Source organism: Canis lupus, chromosome 13, assembly GCF_003254725.2.
Source record: "Canis lupus dingo isolate Sandy chromosome 13, ASM325472v2, whole genome shotgun sequence".
NCBI classification, from domain to species: domain Eukaryota; kingdom Metazoa; phylum Chordata; class Mammalia; order Carnivora; family Canidae; genus Canis; species Canis lupus.
The window spans coordinates 4963059-4980684 of NC_064255.1; the positions used below are offsets into that span (position 1 = coordinate 4963059).

The 17626-nt window shown below is 40.3% G+C and overlaps 1 protein-coding gene across 2 annotated transcripts; it reads right to left on the minus strand.

The window, feature by feature from the left end:
* Positions 1 to 1354: 1354 nt before the first annotated feature.
* Positions 1355 to 17527, minus strand: SLC25A32 (solute carrier family 25 member 32). Of its 2 annotated transcripts, none has more exons than XM_025450251.3 (7): positions 17180 to 17527; positions 10905 to 11055; positions 8671 to 8756; positions 7365 to 7525; positions 6898 to 7011; positions 6255 to 6400; positions 1355 to 5122 (listed from the first exon to the last, which is right to left on the minus strand). In XM_025450251.3, the coding sequence occupies exons 1-7, from the start codon at positions 17334 to 17336 to the stop codon at positions 4987 to 4989; spliced, it is 951 nt and encodes a 316-aa protein (XP_025306036.1). In that variant the 5' UTR covers positions 17337 to 17527; the 3' UTR covers positions 1355 to 4986. The 2 variants fall into 2 exon arrangements, with proteins under 2 accessions (XP_025306036.1, XP_025306037.1); XM_025450252.3 differs by lacking the exon at positions 17180 to 17527 and adding an exon at positions 16934 to 17155.
* Between the last annotated feature and the right edge of the window lie 99 nt (positions 17528 to 17626).

Genomic DNA, 17626 nt, shown 5'->3' on the forward strand with positions numbered 1-17626 from the left:
CCCTATTTATAAAATAGTTTAAAGCCTGGGTGAGAAAGAAGTTAATGTGAATCTCTTAACAAAAAGCATCTTGGTGCTTTTTGACATGTTGAGTGTAAACTGGTTTTATCACTTGCTAGCCTTGAGTAGAACATGCCTAACATCACAATTAACATATACTGAAGTTAATTTTAAATATTTTATCTATTTATTTATGAGAGACAAAGAGAGGCAGAGACACAGGCAGAGGGAGAAGCAGGCTCCCTGTAGGGAGCCGGATGCAGGACTCGATCCCAGGACTCCGGGATCACCACCTGAGCCAAAGGCAGATGCTCAAACACTGAGCCACCCAGGCGTCCCAACCTAACTGAAATTTAATATAAACACACAATTTTGTGATATTTGATGTCAGAAAATATTTTGGGGACAACTTTCAAATTATCCAACACTTCTCCCACAGCAGATTTTAGTTATTTTTCTGAGTGTACTGGTCAGTTTTTCTCTTTGATGCTTTTCATGGTGAGTTGAATAAGCTCTTTAATTTTTTGGTAAATATTAAATAACTTAATGTTTTTCAGCAAAGGTAAAAACATTTTCAAGAACCCATACAACATACGGAAGGGTCACAAAGTGCTCCTTTTTCCTAAAGGTAAACATCAATTTCCAAACCAACAAGAGTTCAACATCATGACAGTTGATAGGAAAATGACACATGGACTTTAGGGTCTGTATCACAGATTCTGTGTCATCGGGGAAGCTTTCAGTTGTATCGAGTAACAGAAAGATCCAACTGAGAGTGGATTAAAAAATAAAGTTATTGGTTCACTCAATTGAAAACTATAGAGGTACATAGAGCTGGGGGTCAGAATTGATCCAGAATCTCATATAACATGATTTAGGTTGGTTTTGAGGAGCTCTGTGAATTACACAAATCCTAATTGGTGAAACAGCGAGGAGAGGATCTATATCAGGATACACAGAAAAAAAAGTCTTTTTAAGAGTCACTCTGACTGGGTCAGCTTAGGCAACTGTGTCAATTCCAAACATTCATTACTAACAGAGATGGCACATTTACATCGGCTCTGTTAAGTAGGGCCCCCTTCTGGGGCAGGTGAGGCCAATTCCATCTAAACCACAAGTGTGAGACTGGAGGAAGGAGGGAGGTTCTGAAAAGAAATTCCAGCTACTAATCTCAGAAGAGAAATAGATGCCAAGCAGCCAGTAACGGGTATTCACTATGAGTAAGTACTTCCAGAGTCTATTTCTTATTCCCTCACTTGGAAAGAAATTGGAAGACTTCACTCAAAGTAACCCAAAATTTCACATACCTCCTGCATGTTAAATAATACATGTTTAGAAAGGAATAAAGGTGAAATAAATCATTTCAAGGTATTTTATTTCTGTAATTTTACAATCACTAAAGAGGCCTTGTTATTAAAGTGGTAATAATACTCTGTCTGGAGGTTTTTTGTTCAGTAACCTGTCCATATTTAAAAGAGAGACCTTACTCTGAGGACTCCTGGACTCATACTTTTTAGTCACTAATCCTTTTCTAGTATGGCCTTTAAACAACATGGCTTTTTAAAACTCCCTTGGGACAAAAGCACATACTGAAACAGAATAACCTTCTTTTCACAAGGCATGGTACTCAACATCATTTTGGTTCACGTTATACCATACATATGTTCTGAGGCTAAGCTCCGGCAAGTTTTGTTTTGGCCTAGATCTTAATCTTTGAGCATTTTTACAATCGTGTTCTGGTTTTCCCTCGGACAGCCTCCCCAACTTGCACCCCTTCCCAGATCCTAGTACTTTTTTTCAAGCTAAAGTTCTCTCTCTGCCTTTCCTTTATCTGCTGAAATCCAAGAAGAGCCTAGACTGAAATGAATACTTGTCGTTTGCCCCACCTGCTTAGCTGCTTGCAATCTGTCTTTGGCCTCTAGAATTTGAATCTGCTTAAACTTATCAGTGACATCCATCTTCATCTTACTGAAATATTTACACAGTTGATAACCCCGTCCCTTTGAGTTTGCTCGCCTTATCTGATTGGTCTGCTTCCGTCACCCACCCCCAAGATGTAACCGTGTCTCTCGGTTCTGTTAATGACTCTCACTTCTCTTTTACTCATCAAATAAAACCCAAATACATTTAGTAAGACTCAGCATTCTCATGTTCTGGTCCCAATCTTTCAGCCTTCTCTTCTATTTCTTCATTACCACATGGACAACACATTGTTCAAGACATGTCACCTGTGCTTTTTTTCATGGTTCCCTTTGAAATCTCTACCATCAAGGCCAAGCTTCAAGTTTCCCTTCCATGAACTCTCTTCTAGTTCCCCCCAAGCTATAAACCATCTCCAGCTCTATCAATCAGGTCCATGCTACCATCAGCTCTTGATTAGATATCTGTGGAAGCTTCCTAACTAGTAACCCTGTTGTATCCTGCTTCTTCATACAATCACTAGAATGATCTCTCCTGCAATCTAAACCCCTGACCATGGCCTGTAAGACCTGGCCCAGGGACAGTGCTAAGCACTTTAGATGGATCGATCCATTTAATCTCATCAACAGTCTTATGAACTACATACTTTTAATATCCTCATTTGCAGATGCTGTTGGTAACCCACCAAATCCCTTTTTACAAGGCTGGTACACCCATAACCCAGCTGCTAACAGCAGTCACCTCCACCTAGCCTTCCCTCCTTCCAACCACAACAGGTGGTCAGTGACCACTTGACGTGAGAATACAGTAACCCAGCCACTCACCTCAGGGCAGGACAATCTCTGTGGTCCAATTCATACTGCAGAGTGTCCTGTAGGGTCAGGCTGCAGGTGAACATCTAAAACTTCTTCCCATTTTCTTAACTCCGTTACAGATGCTCCTAAGAGCACTCCCTCAATAATCACTTGTCCAAGCATCCTCATCCACAAAGGAATAAATCTAAGACATTTTACATATGAGAAAATTTGGCTGGAGGCCAGGCAGTAAACAGGAAAGCTGAAATTTGAAGTGAATCCTGCATTCTTTCCTACCATACTAAAGGGCTATTTCTCCAACCTCCTCTCCCTGGCCACTCTGTCCTTACCCATCTCCTCTAAATTAATTCCGGCCTCAGTGCCTTTGTACTTCATATTCTCTGCCTAGAATGTGTTTCCTCTATCTCATTGCAGCTTGTTCCTCACTTCTTTCAAAATGTTTCAAATACTACCTCTTCAAAGAGATCTTTCCTGATCCTAAGCATCCTAAGATAGTAACACTATTTCCAATTCTGCTTTAGTTCTATTTATAGCATTTAATATCTGAGAATGTATTATGCACAATTTGTTTTCTGTCACTCCCACTAAAATGAAAATCCCCCGAGGGCAGGAATGTTGTCTGGCTTATTTCCTGCTCTATCTTCAGTGATGGCACAGAGCAAGAGCTCATCAGAATTTGTTGTTGACTTAGTGGAATGAGTTCTCTTTTCTCAGGACTCTTACAGAGCTTTGTAGAAATCTGCTTGCCTGTTAGTCTAGAACTGTTACTCTTTAATGCTTATTTATTTAATTCTGCAAGTTTGTATGCTCTTAGAAGACAGGAATTATGTTTTATTAATTTGGGGGTACACAGGAGGCATTCAAACAATGGCACTACCTCTAAAACTCGAAACAGCAGCTGTAGCCAGTCTTCCATATAGGGACTAACATCAGGATTTCATATGAATTATAGTAAATCCAGAAGTATGAAAAAATACATCACATTTAATTTATAAAGTATTCCTGTGCATGTTACAACAAATTAAATACAATTAGATACTTGTTTCATATTTTTAAAATGCCATTTGCAAAATATAAAAAATAGACCTATTTTCAAAGAACCATTTAAAAATGGTTTTGAAAACCACAATGTTTTTTATTTACAACAGACAGATGGAAGTGCAACAGCATTCATAAAGGCTTATGATAAATAAAAATATAATTCTGATGTCCTTTTGGGGCAGTCTTTTATAGGTATTTATATGACTCAAGTAAAAATCAATAACGTCCATTAATAGAATTCCATCTGAATATGAGCAACCAATGTATATTAATCATTTATTTGAGATCTGGACCCATATATCTGATGGCTGACTTAGGAAGTTACTCATTTCCCCCCAGTTTCTCAACTAACAGATCCCAATCATTACAGTATTTGTATGAAGTGATCTATTACTGATTTATAGCCAGTTAGTGATTGTAGCCAAATATGTTAACCAAGACTGATACAGCTGGATCCCAATTCAGATTTTATAAGTTTAAGAGACACTAAGTATCTATGTCAAAAAATAGTCACTGAATCCACAATTATATTTTAAATTATGGAAGAGCCCCCAGGGGAAAAGATTAATTGCAGAATAACAACAAATATCAGTTACTTTTCAAATTAAGAGAAGCATATCACTTTTCAAATTTCCCTAGTGAGCACATTCCAATTGAATTGAAACTAAAGCACATTTATATATAGGGCTTTTTTCTCACCAAAATTTCCCAATTCAAAAATGGTCTGGATTTAAGCAACACTTTGCCCAGAAAATCCTTAAAGTTTAATTTATCCTTGAAACAGCAATGATAAAATTCTTTTCAGAAGCCATTACTTGCTATTTTGCACGAGACTGATTCTAAACCCAATCCAGGCAAATGAGTTTAGAAAAAAGCAGCATATTCAGCTAATCCATTTAGCAAATGCTGTTATCAGCTCCTACTTGAAGAGTGAAGTACAGAAATTTGTGAAACTCTCCACTTGATGTCAGTTTTACTATTGTGTTGATGGGAGCCATTTCTGGCAGAGGTAGCCAAGTCCCACACATACAGGGAAGGCAAAAAGCAGAAAAACATTGCAAGTTCTTAGCAGTTCTCTGACTACTAATGATTGTAGATCAATTTTCATTGTGAGCCATGTTGCTGCGCTGTCTTCTTCTGATGTTTACATCTCAGACACAAAGGAAGAGTTGCTGCTTAAGCAGATGTATTGGAATTAACTTCTTTTAGCTTACTTTTTTTTTTCTCTAAGGTCTAGTAGAAAATGTGAGACGTTCTCATATACCACAAAAGTAATACAGCAAGCTGGTGTCACTCTAATCAAATTGGGAGCAATTCCTTTGTAAAATCCACCGATGCCTTCTTTCCTTTAGAGGGAAAAATAGATATATGTTTAATTTCCTACATAGCTAGCCTGAAGATACAAAAGTTTTAATTGGCATAGGGCATGGAACCAGCATTCAAGCCTCCCTGTGATTTGCATCCATGTTTTTGACATGCTGAAATGTAGTTTACGAGCCATTTGTAGGAGCTCACATTCCTTCTGTGACTGACTAGAGAAGAGAGGGCAGGGGCACTCCAGAACTGAAGAGTGCTGTGATGACATCTTTCAAATGTCTCTAAATGTACAAACGTATAGGAGCATGAACTGATCTAATGTAGGCATTAAAAATCTTACAGCTTACATAAATGCCAGAAGATACTAAATCTAGCACACACAAAAATAATTTTATTTCCTTAATGCCCAAAATGGGAATATGGCCTTGGAACTTGTCACCTGGGTTCACAATAAATAATTACTGTACTCAATGTAAACATCCTAAACATTCTGCTTTACCCTTTTAGAATTACAGAGAAATTAAGGATGTCTATCTATAACAGTCTGTAAGTTATAGGTAGTTGAAGAGGGAGCATCTCTTCCATACATGGCAACAAGTGATTGTGCAAGTAGCAGTTTAATTATACTAGAGTTTTTATGACTTCGTATATTCAATCCCATTCAACTATCTTGTGACACCTAAATTTTGGAATATTAATTTGTTGAAACAGAGGTTTTTTTGTTTTTGTTTTTTTTTGAGACAGTACGAGCAAGTGGCGGGGGTAGGAGAGAAGGAGAGAGAGAGAACTGCAAGCAGGCTCCACGCCCAGTGTAGCGCCTGATGCAGGGCTTGATCTCACAACCTGGGGATCATGACGACCTGAGCCAAAACCAAGAGTCAGATGTTTAACTGCCTGAGCCACCCAGGCACCCTAATCTCATTTGATTTTTATGACAACCTTGTTAGCCTAGATTTTCTAATTTTATAAATGAAGGAATCAAGCCTCAGAGATTAAGTCTGTAGTTCTATATGTAGTAAATGAGAAATGGAAAAGCAGGGGCCACCAGCCATGTTTTCACCACAGCATTCTGGCCTTTGCTATACAACTAATGGCAACTGCACAGTTTGAGATATGGAAGGTACCTCCTAAGAGCCATTTTGGTATAACACATTTTCTCACCTCCATGTCTTTGTGATTACATCCAATACGCCCTCGTAAAACATGTGTTGATCCTGAAGACGAGCTCTCACAACTTGATATGGGTACGTTGCTGCTACAGCAAATATTTTGGATAGTGCTGCAACAGATATATATTCAATTGTGCTCTAAAATGACAACACAAACATTTTTCTTTAGACAAGATTTCCTTAAAATTATAGAAGTAAACATTGTAGAGGAAAAACATTTAAGTGGAGCTGTAAGTGAAAAATTAACATAAGCTATGTGCAATTAAGGGGTTTTATTCTTAACATATACGTCATTTGCCTATAAAATATTTAACTCTAAATTAAATTAGTGGCAGTCATCATCATAGCAACATTACCAAAGTAAATGTGACAAAATTTCCATCTATTAAATGCCCATAAATGTAAATGATATCTTTTTTTTTTTTTTTTTTTTGATATTTTACCTACTTATTCAGGAGAGACACAGAAAGAGGCAGAGACACAGGCAGAGGGAGAAGCAGGCTCCATCCAGGAAGCCCGATGTGGGACTTGATCCCGGGACTCCAGGGTCACGCCCCGGGCCGAAGGCAGGTGCTAAACCGCTGAGCCACCCGGGCTGCCCCTTTTTTTTTTTTTTTTTTAAAGAACCATCTTACCAACTGGGCTTCTGGTAATCTGTTGATATGTTGGTTGTATTTCAACTTCAACAATTCATACGCCATAAATTGAAGGGCACCATGTGATGTTCCAAATAGTCCAGGAATAAATCCCTAAAGGGGAACAATTAAAAAAAAAAAAAAAAAAACTAAGCCAATTCCTGAAGGACCACAGTTTCCAGGGAGGGGAGTAAGGAATGGGTGACCTCGATGTGTGACTTAGAGAAACAGTTACAAAATTTTAGGCCTTCTCACACCCACCAGTGTCATGATGATGTACCTTAAGGTAATGAGGATACACAGATTAAAGCACAATTTCCATATTATAAACCAGGACTTCAGTTTTCATAAACTTGCTTCTTGCCTGAGTCTGGTTTTTTAGGACCAACTACAGGTCATTCAGAATTCAGACAATAGAGCCAAGGGAAGTTACAATGGTTATTCAAAATATATTGATAATTCATTACCTTATACAATCCACGCACACCTTCATACTTATATATTTTCAGAAGTGTATCAAACATTCCTTTATATTGTCGTTGTGAGGAGTTAACAACACCATTATACTGTAACATAAGGCGAGTTTTTGTTACCCATAATGGGTTTGTAATGCAGAGGGTCATGGCTCCTAAAATCAAATTTAAATAAGATTACTCAGCATATAGGTACTTTGTCACTTATGACAATCCAGATTAAGAACAGTCCATTAATATAAACTATGGGGTTGCTCAGCGGCTGTACCTACAACAGTGAGATATAGTCTCTGAGGAAGTCTTAGTTTAAAAAGTAGCCACAGTCTTTGGTGGACATAAAAAGTTCCTCCCTTGGTTAGTGGCAGGTAAATTAAAAGGGGGATGGACATGTGAAACACTTCCCTTGAGGCATGAGGACAGCAAGGATGTCCTGGCTCCTAAACAATAAGGCTTGGTGTAGAGAACACATGGAAGTCCTAGGAAGCTGACTCTGATTAGGAGACATAAATATTCAGGAGTGGGAAAGAGTATAGCCCAGAGGGGTTGAAAATCAGTGGAAAAGGATCAGGAATCCAACACCTCAATAATTTCTACCTGTGCATGTATATATCTACCCCAATTCTCAAATCCATTCAAAGTAGTCAATACATCTCAAAAATTAAAGAACTACATAATAATATTTTATATTCTTTACAGAAAATAATTTTATTTTATTTTTTGAGAATAATAATTTTAGATATAAAAAATTTAATCTGGTTAAGTTTCTCATTTGCTGAATTTCCGAAGTAGTCCTTTATTCAACAAACATTTGTTAAGTCCTACTGTAATTCAGCTCTGTGCTAGCAGCTAGGTATTCAAAAATGATCAGGTTCTTTAAAGACAAAAACTATCAGTAAACAAAGTGTTAAAGTAAGAGTTATAAATATTTATGGGTCCTGCTCTGCTTTTCTCTTTGGAATATTATACATACATGAGGCAATTAAACAAGGCTACTAAGCTAATGTGAAAACTAAAATTACACTTTAATTCAAGAAAACACCATACCAAATCATCTTCAACTAGCAGGAATTCATAACTTTTCTAAATTTTACTTCATGATAATTAAAATTCTTGAAACCTGTCCAGAGTAACCAATAATAATAGTTGCTTTCTAAGAAGTTCCATGTGGTAACTGGTTACATAAGCATACTTATTGCCATAAACGCTACTGTTCAATGGGGGGTGGGGGGTAGGAAACAAAAAACAAAAAAGTGAAAATCAAGTTGGAAGTTGCTATTTTAAATGTCACATACTGCCTTACCAGCTTCAGCAGCAGAGATGAGGTATTCTGTTGCCTCTAAACGTTCTGTTCTTCCTTCTGTCTTATATGATTTGATGGCATTGTAACTGAAAGAATTAAACATAAACAGTTTGATAAATATTTGAATAGGTGTCATAAAGCAGTAAAGTCTGTTTTAAAATGTGCGTGACTTAACAGCAGTACCCCAAAAGTAAAAGTCCATGCATACAGCAACCTCAGGAAATTTCAAAAATGGATTTGCTGGAAATGGTTACTGTAAGAGTTTACCATCCCTCCCCCCAAATGTATATGGCTACCGCTACATATGCAGAATATTTTAATCAGTTAATAAAAACAACAGGAAAACGGGGAGGGGGAGGGCTATAGCAGTGGTGCAGCAATTGGGCAGACAAGGCAAAAGGACAAAAGAGGGCCCCTAACAAAGAAGTGCTGAACACCATGTTCAGTAGTGTGTTTGGCAATCCTGCTAGATAAAACACTCAGTGGGTCCTTCCCAGCAGACTCACAAGGACCATGGGCAGCACACATGTAAGCTTAATAAAAACAAAACAGATGGTGTCATAAGAGATTGAGAAGCTATGGCAGAGATCACAGAAGGCTTGTGTGGGAGGTGGCACTGGTGGTACAGTTTCAGTGAGGAAACAGATGCGCATGAGCAAAGGTTATAATAAGGGTGGTGGGGAAAGACAGGAAAAACTGAGCCACACTTGAGTGGCAGACTGACGTTTCAGCTTTATTTGGCAGAAAATCAGCTACTCAACGTTTCTCAGCAGATGAGTCGGATCAATCTATTTTCTCTAACTCCAATTTCCATTTTCCTCTTGGAAGAAGAGTTCAGCTACATAAATCCTTCTAAACTTTACCAATACTATTATTTTACAAGAAAGTCTCATCACATAAACCTTACATTCATATGGATGTTCTTAGAAATTCTCTTTAGAGAACCTACACAACTCAAAATCTGTAATAGAATAAACTTTATACCTATAGTTTCACCAATCTAAGTGGGTCTTAGAACTAAAAAGAGGAAAAATACATTTTTTAACAATATTAAGGTTGAGTTTGTTTTGCATTCACTTAAAAAATATTTGAAGATTGTGGTTTGGGGGTGCCTGGGTGGCTCAGTGTCTAATTCTTGGTTTTGGCTCAGATCATGATCTCAGGGTCATGAGATAGAGCCGCCATGTTGCAAGTCAGGCTCTGCACTGCATGTGGAACCTGTTTAAGATTCTCCCTCTCCCTCTGTCCCCCACCTCCCACCAAAAATGAGAAAAGACTGTGGTTTGGATACTGCCATAAAATTATGGGAGACAGGGCAGCCCGGGTGGCTCAGCGGTTTAGCGCCGCCTTCAGCCCAGGCCGTGATCCTGGAGACCCAGGGTCGAATCCCACGTCAGGCTCCCTGCATGGAGCCTGCTTCTCCCTCTGCCTATGTCTCTGCCTCTCTCTCTGTTTCTCATGAATGAATAAATAAATAAAATCTTTAAAAAAAATTATGGGAGATAAAGTGAAATCTTTTCACAAAAGAGAAAAAGGCAAATACAGCAGGTGTTGATGTTCTTCTAAAAACACCATCTATTAAGACAAGGACAAGCCTCCCCATTCCTGAATTCAGTTTCAAATACCAGGGCAGCATATGTTCCTCCACGGCAGTGCTTTGCTCATGCACACTCATGCACAGTCTGTCACAGGCGCTTTCTGTGCTTCTTCAATGGACATGCAATAGCAGTTATTTCACACAGTGAGGATACCTCACAGGTGAGGGAGGAAGGAAACAAATGAGCTAGGAAGATGATGGGGCAGGTCAAATAAGAGGCAAGAAGGGATGTGCCTCAAGCTCTTTTAGCCATGCACTGCCTTTCATTGTTCCCAAGAGGGAGCTCCCATGGTGTGTGTTCTTATGAGGACTCCAGAACCTGTCCTTGTTGGCTTTCCAACTTCATTACAAGTTAGAAGTATTTTAGTAAGGCATCTTCCTGGATTCACCTCAGAGAAGTGGCTTCTGTAAGAGCATTTCTCCAACTCATCCTTTCACTTTCTTCCTATTAAGAACTTTCTTCCAGACCAAATGCCTCTGATAACAGTTGATAGAGAATGAAAGTACTCTTTCTGACCCTTCCTATTCATAGAAACTGATTAAATGATTCCTCTTGCCTCATCAACTGAAATGTAAAAATCACTAAAATTAAAAACTCCTTTAAAATAATACTGTAAAATTTCCCAGATCTACTCACAAGAAAAAGTAGAGTCCCCAGGATAAACCTGCACCCCACACATTTGGGGTTACTCCTTGGTAAAGTCCCCGCAGTCCATCAAGTTTCCAAATGGTAGTTAAGCAATGCAGAATTCCTTTATATTTTGGTCTCAGTTCCAATCCGTCACTCACTGCAGTAAAGGCACAAAATTAGGTGAGAGGAATGTTGTAGCTCTGAATCACATATAAACATAGACACCACATAATTATATTAAGACTCTGGGAAGGCAGAAACTACTACTACTTCACTGCAATATTTCTATTCCTCTTAGTGCTTTTTTTTCTAAGATTTTATTTATTTATTCATGAGAGACAGAGAGAGAGAGAGAGAGAGGCAGAGACACAGGCAGAGGGAGAAGCAGGCTCCATGCAGGCAGCCCAACGCGGGACTCGATCCCGGGTCTCCAGGATCATGCCCTGGGCCAAAGGCGGTGCTAAACCACTGAGCCACCCGGGCTGCCCTCCTCTTAGTGCTTTGTACACTGTAGGCTCTCAATATATATTTGCTGAATACTGTGTTTCCTTTCCAGATCCACTGTCCATCCCTCTCTACCGTGTTCTGCCTAGCAGCCTGTCCTTGTCTTCTAGTTTCTAGTTGAGTTGGGCTAGTGGGGAGGTGTGGCAAGAGGTCGGAGGGATGGAAGAGAGTGGAAGCAGGTATTTACTTTCACCTGCCTTCCTATGGGGATGCCTCAGGCAAGCTGAACTTTTTTTACTACGGACAGTCCAGCTCCTCTCAAGGTGGCGCTCTCTTAATGACCTTCACGTCTTGACATCTGGCCCTGCAGGTGGCAACAGCCCAAACTGCTTCTAGCAGTAGAATACTGCAATTTTCCTTGTGGTTTTGCTATAATCACTTATCTTTGTAATCAGTCCTTTTAAGCATCTCCTCATGCCCCAAATTATCTTATTTTGAATGTGCCTTATTTCTTACAGGGAAATGGAATGAAAGAATGTCAAATTTATAATCTAGTTTTTTTTTATTGGTATTTTACTACATATAGTGTTGTATACTGCTTTTTTCTTCACTCAAAAGTATATTGTGAAAATTCCTCTTTATTATAGACTTGTTATTTGTTAAGTAGACTTCCAAACAATTTTTAAAAATATGGTTTCCCTTTCATAGATCTCATCATTTGTACAATCATCCCCCTAGTCGATAAGTTGTTCTCATCTTTTTTGCTATTATTAAAGTCTCTAAAGAATATTCTGTACAACATACAAATTTCTATATTCTTAGAATTAACTATTAGAATGGGGATTAGTATGGGTCAAAGGTTATAATACACACTGAAACTGCCCTCTAGAAAAGTGTACACAAATTATAATCCTCTAGCCATATAAACACATGTCCAGGTCATTGTCCCGTTTGTCACTACTTCACTGTACCTAATGGAGCCTGGCAAAAAAATCACTGTTTACCATTGCCAGGAAAAGGGAGAAAAGTCAATGTCTTTCATCATTAACCTAACAATCAGGAAATGAGATTAAAGTACGTGAGGCTTTGTCAGAAGACCTGGGTTTGAGATCTAATTTCCCTAATTAGCTACATGATCTTAACTTTTCTGAGCTTTAGCATCCTCATTTTAAAATGGGGATAAATGTCAACAACCTGTAAGATAGATTTTGAGCTTTAGCATTCTCATTTTAAAATGGGGATATATGTCACCTACCTTACAGGTTATTGTGGAGTTTATACAACATAACAAGTTTAAAAGCAAGTAACAGAGGAACTGGCTCTCAAGAAATATTTTGCTGTGTATTTCATAATCTTTCTGATGCTTCCCTTGAATTTCAAGTCTTTTATTCTCCTAATAGATTTTTTCTAAATACCCTTCGGTTTTCCTTTCAATAGTAAGCTCACAACACAATTTCTCTCGAGGTAAAAAACAAAACTACAGAAACACCATCTTTACTTTTCATGGGTATGAACCAATGATTTTTTTTTTCCAATGATTTTTTTAAATTGTTTTGACAAGTCACTTAATTATAGAAGTAGAGTATTATCTCAGTAACAGGCAACAATATTCTATACCCTCTACTTCCCTTATACTATAATCTTGTCTACACTATATAGTTAAGATCAAATCTTTAAATCTGAAAAATATTCATTTGTACACATTATTTTATTAAAAAAATTTAAAAACTATTTATTTACTCCTTGTCATTGCCAGGCAAAGGGAGACTATAAACATAAGTAGGACACAAATCCTGACCCTGAGGAAGCTATAATCTTCAAGACAAAACACCAGCAATCATGTTGCAAAGTTATGAGCACTATGGTAAATGAAGTGCTAAAAGGATTACAAAAGAAACAAATGTTCTGCATAGAAGGAAATGGGGAGATGCAATAGAGTAACAGGGAACGGGACAGAGAAGATGCTAGGGTAGAGCCTTGACTATTGATTAGAAATTTGTCTTTGGCGGGACACCTGGGTTGGCGGGACACCTGGGTGGCTCAGTGGTTGAGCGTCTGCCTTTGGTGATCCTAGCATCCCAGGATCAAATCCCCGCATCCGGCTCCCTGCAGGGAGCCTGCTTCTCCCTCTGCCTATGTCTCTGCCTCTCTCTGTGTGTCTTTCATGAATGAATAAATAAAATCTTTAAAAAAAAAGAAAGAAATTTGCCTTTTGGGAAAGGAAAGAAAGGTCTGTCTCTAGACAAGTACAACAGCTGGTATAAAAAACATGCAAACGTCACAATGTCGGGCCCCATTTGGGAGAACATTAGGGATTTAGTATAAAGCATATAGCTGATGGAGGAAGGGATGGTAGGAAATTAGGCTAGAATGTAGGGCAAAAGCCTGTGATGGTGTGCAGTGTGTCCCTCCCTTCCAATCCACTGCAATGTGATTGGAGTCTCCACCCATTACTGCAAATGCTCTGAAGATCTTGCAGTGCACTCTGGGAATCCCCTCTTTCTCACCAACCATTTAGCAGCACCTAAGACTATCTACTTCCTAAACACTCTTAAAAAAAAAAAAAAAGAAAAATTTTATTTATTTGACACAGAGTGCACAAGCAGGGGGGGGGGGTGCAGAGGAAAAGGGAGAAGCAGGTTCCCCACTGAGCAGGCAGCCCAATGTAGGGCTGGATCCCAGGACCCCGGACTGGATCATGGCCTGAGCTGAAGGCAGACGCTTACCTGACTGAGGCACCCAGACGCCCCTAAACACTCTTCTTTGGGCTAATTTTACACCATACTCTCTTCATTTTCCCCTTTCTTCTCTGGCTATTAAATTTCCTTTGCAGCCCCCCTTCACTCCAACACTTAATTACGTGACCCTGAGTCAGTTACTTGATTACTCTGTGGCTGAGTTATCTCATCCACAAAATGTGAAAAAAAAAAGCCAGAACCTAACTCTAAAAATTACCAAGGACTAAATGAATGAATACATACCCAGTCCTTAAAATCATGTATGGCACACAGCAAGCATTCAATAAGTATTAGTTTATTTAAACTACAGGGTCTTGCAATACTACACTACATACACAAAACTGGACTATGTGCTATTCTTGTTACTTGAGTCTACATTTTGGTTCTTCAAGTTACAGATTACGAGGCTTCCAGATTATTTTAGAAAATTACTGTTTACACCTCATTCTTTGTTGAGGGTCTCTCTCTCTCATCAGTCTCATGGCCCCAAGATCAAGAGTCACCTGCTCCTCCAACTGAGCCAGCCAGGTGCCTCTCTCTCTCATCATTCTTGGATGATTTAAAATTGTATCTTAAAGTTAGAAGGGTCCTCAACAATCACCTCATCTGACCAACCTTTCCATTCAATGCAGGAATATCTTCTAACTTGTGTCATGCAGCCCTGAACCACTTCCACATAGCCCCAGTTTCATTTCTGAGCACCACCACTTGGGACAGGCCACAATCTGCTTCCCTGTCATTTCCATCCAGCCTCTACCTGGTCTTTAGATCAACCCATAATAAGATAGCTCCCTTTCACACATGGCAGTTCTTCAAGTATCTTAAGTTATCTGTCCCTGCCCTCTATCCACCTCAAGTCAAACTAGTTCTTCCAGTCATTTCTCACAAGTGATTTCTAATCTTTCTCCCATTCTGGACACTTCTGAGTTCCAATTTGCACCTAACTCACTGAAATATTCCAGGTTTAGTTTAATGGTACATCCAAGACTAATAATACCCCTGCCGCTAGATAATTACAACTTCATCACTAGGGCCTAAGGTTTATGAAGGCATAGAAACTATAGCATTAATGCTGATGGCCAACTATTTTGATTTCAGTTATTTATCTTCCTAAATTTTCCTCTATCACCATTTCACAGCCACACTTTCTTATTACTAAGTCCTGCTTTGATTCCTAGATCTTTTAATTTTGTCTTCCTATCCAGTCTCAAACATCTTACCTATTACTTTGGCTGCACTGGTCTCCTAAGACTCTCCCCCATTTCATCAAGATTACCAACCTTCTCAGGAACCAAAAATTTCCTTTCTTCAGGCACAATCTGCTTCACAGCACTGTCTTAAAGTCACCAAACCAATACTATTTCTCAATGATCATCTCAACTGTCACCTCTTCTCCTAAACAAAATATTAGAGGCACCAAGTCATACAGGCCTGTGTCTGCAGCCAAATCCAAAATTCCTTTCTTCATGTTCAAACCACTGTATACTAGGGATTCCTAGAATGATGAGTGGTTAAGAGCCAAAGGGTTCCAGAATTAGACTGCCTGGGTTCAAATCCCACATCTGTGCTGTTATAAATTGCGACAAGAGCAAGTTGGTCAACTTCTATTATTGTCGTTTGTATGATGGAGATAACAAATTCACAGGGTTGTTCAGAGTAGTAAATGAGATAGATAATGCATGTAAAACTCTTAGTTCATTGCCTTGCTCTTAGTAAATGTTCAATGTTACTTGTCATACTTTTTATTTGTGCATGTGTCACAAACTCCACGGAAACTATATGCCTTTTTAGGTTTTCTTCTAGGTATATCCTACATAGTTTTCACTGATTTTCTTCCATAGAATAGCTTCTTGTCTTCCTTCCAGCTGTCAAAATATCAGTCCTTCTTTGGGGAACCTCAAGATCTAATGGAACCTTACAGATAAACATACATACAGCCATCAGCAACCTAGAATTTTCTTGATAGTCTATCTCTACTCATATTTTGATATTTGGATTTATTCCATTTTGCCCTTGATTTTATGTTGTCTAGATTTTATGTGACTAATATTCAAGTCTACAATTAGACCATAAGTCCCTCGAGGACAGAACTTTGTTTAGGAGCTTCTGTATCCTATACAAGCAGGCTACAAATATTAGAGAACGATATATATTAGGTATGTAGAATCAATCTGACTCTTGAAGATGAACCACTTCTGCAGATCTAACTCTCAAGGCAGAACTCGTGGTAGCAAGAAAACCAAATGTCAGGGGCGCCTGGGTGGCTCGGCTGGTCAAGCCCCTGCCTTCCCGTGGAGTCATAATCCCAGAGGAGCCCCGCATCCAAGAAGACTGCTTCCCCCTCACCCCCCTTCCTGCTGTTCCCCCTGCTTGGGCTCTCTCCGCCAATTAAATAAATAAAATCTTTATATAGGAAAACTGAATGCCAGAAAATAGTTTCCCAGCAAAGTTATCAAGACCTTCTTTGAAACTATCTTTTCCAGAATTTACTGTTGAATTCGTCTTCTAAAGTGCTTTGTAAATTTCACTTAACTCACTACACTTAATAAACGTAAATTCTAAAAAATAGTATTTGGGTTAGAACCCAAATACTCCCTATTCCTTCATAGGGCCCTGTATCACACTCTGAATCCTACCGCACCCCTATTCCCGACCACCCGCTGAGGATTATGCCCTACCCCTACCCCAAGCACTTTTCCTCAGCTCCGCTGCCAAGCACGTGGCTACCTAAGTCTCAAAGTACCTCCAAGGGTGAATGATTAGCACGTGCGACGGCTAACCCCGAAAAGGTGCCAATGCCCTTCTCCCTTTACAAATCCAGCGTTGAGCCCCGCATCCCACGCCAATACGAACTTTTCTCAGCCTTCTCTATCCCTCTTCTCTATCTTGGGGAACCGGGACGAGGGCGGCCAGATCCCTTTCCCAGGCTCCCCCTTCCTCGAATCTAGTTCCAGGTGAGGCCGGATAAGCAGCATTTTCTTCAACGCTCGCCTCCTAGTATGCGAGGCGAGCGGAGAGCCAGGCCTCCTCCGGCGTCTTGATGACCCGGTTCGCGGCACCGGCAAGGGGCAGGGGCGTCGGGGCGGGGCGGGCTCTTACCGGCGAAGCGGATCTTCACGAGGTCGAGCGGGTGCAGCGCGAGGTTGGACAGCACCCCGCCGCTCACGCCCGCCACCAGGTTCTCGTACCGGACGTGGCGGAATATCGAGCTCCACGCCGACGACCCTGACGCCGCCGACTGGCCCTGGCCCGTCATAGTCCCAGGGCCCGCTGCTACCACGCCCAGGGCCGCGGAGGCGGTACGAGATGCAGCGGCCGCCACCGTGGCGACCGTCGCCGCCCGGGAGCGGGAACCGTGCGGGGCGACCCTACTTCCGGGGCCAGCGCCAGGACGCGGTAACCAAGCGGAGAGACCGCGGCGCCGCGCGGGCGTGAGAGGGGCAGGGCAGCACGTCACGCCGGAGGAGAGCGCGAGAGAGGCGGGGCGCCGGCCTCCGCCGAGGCCCCGCCCCGCCCGCCCGCCCCGCCCCGCCCCCAGCTGCCGCC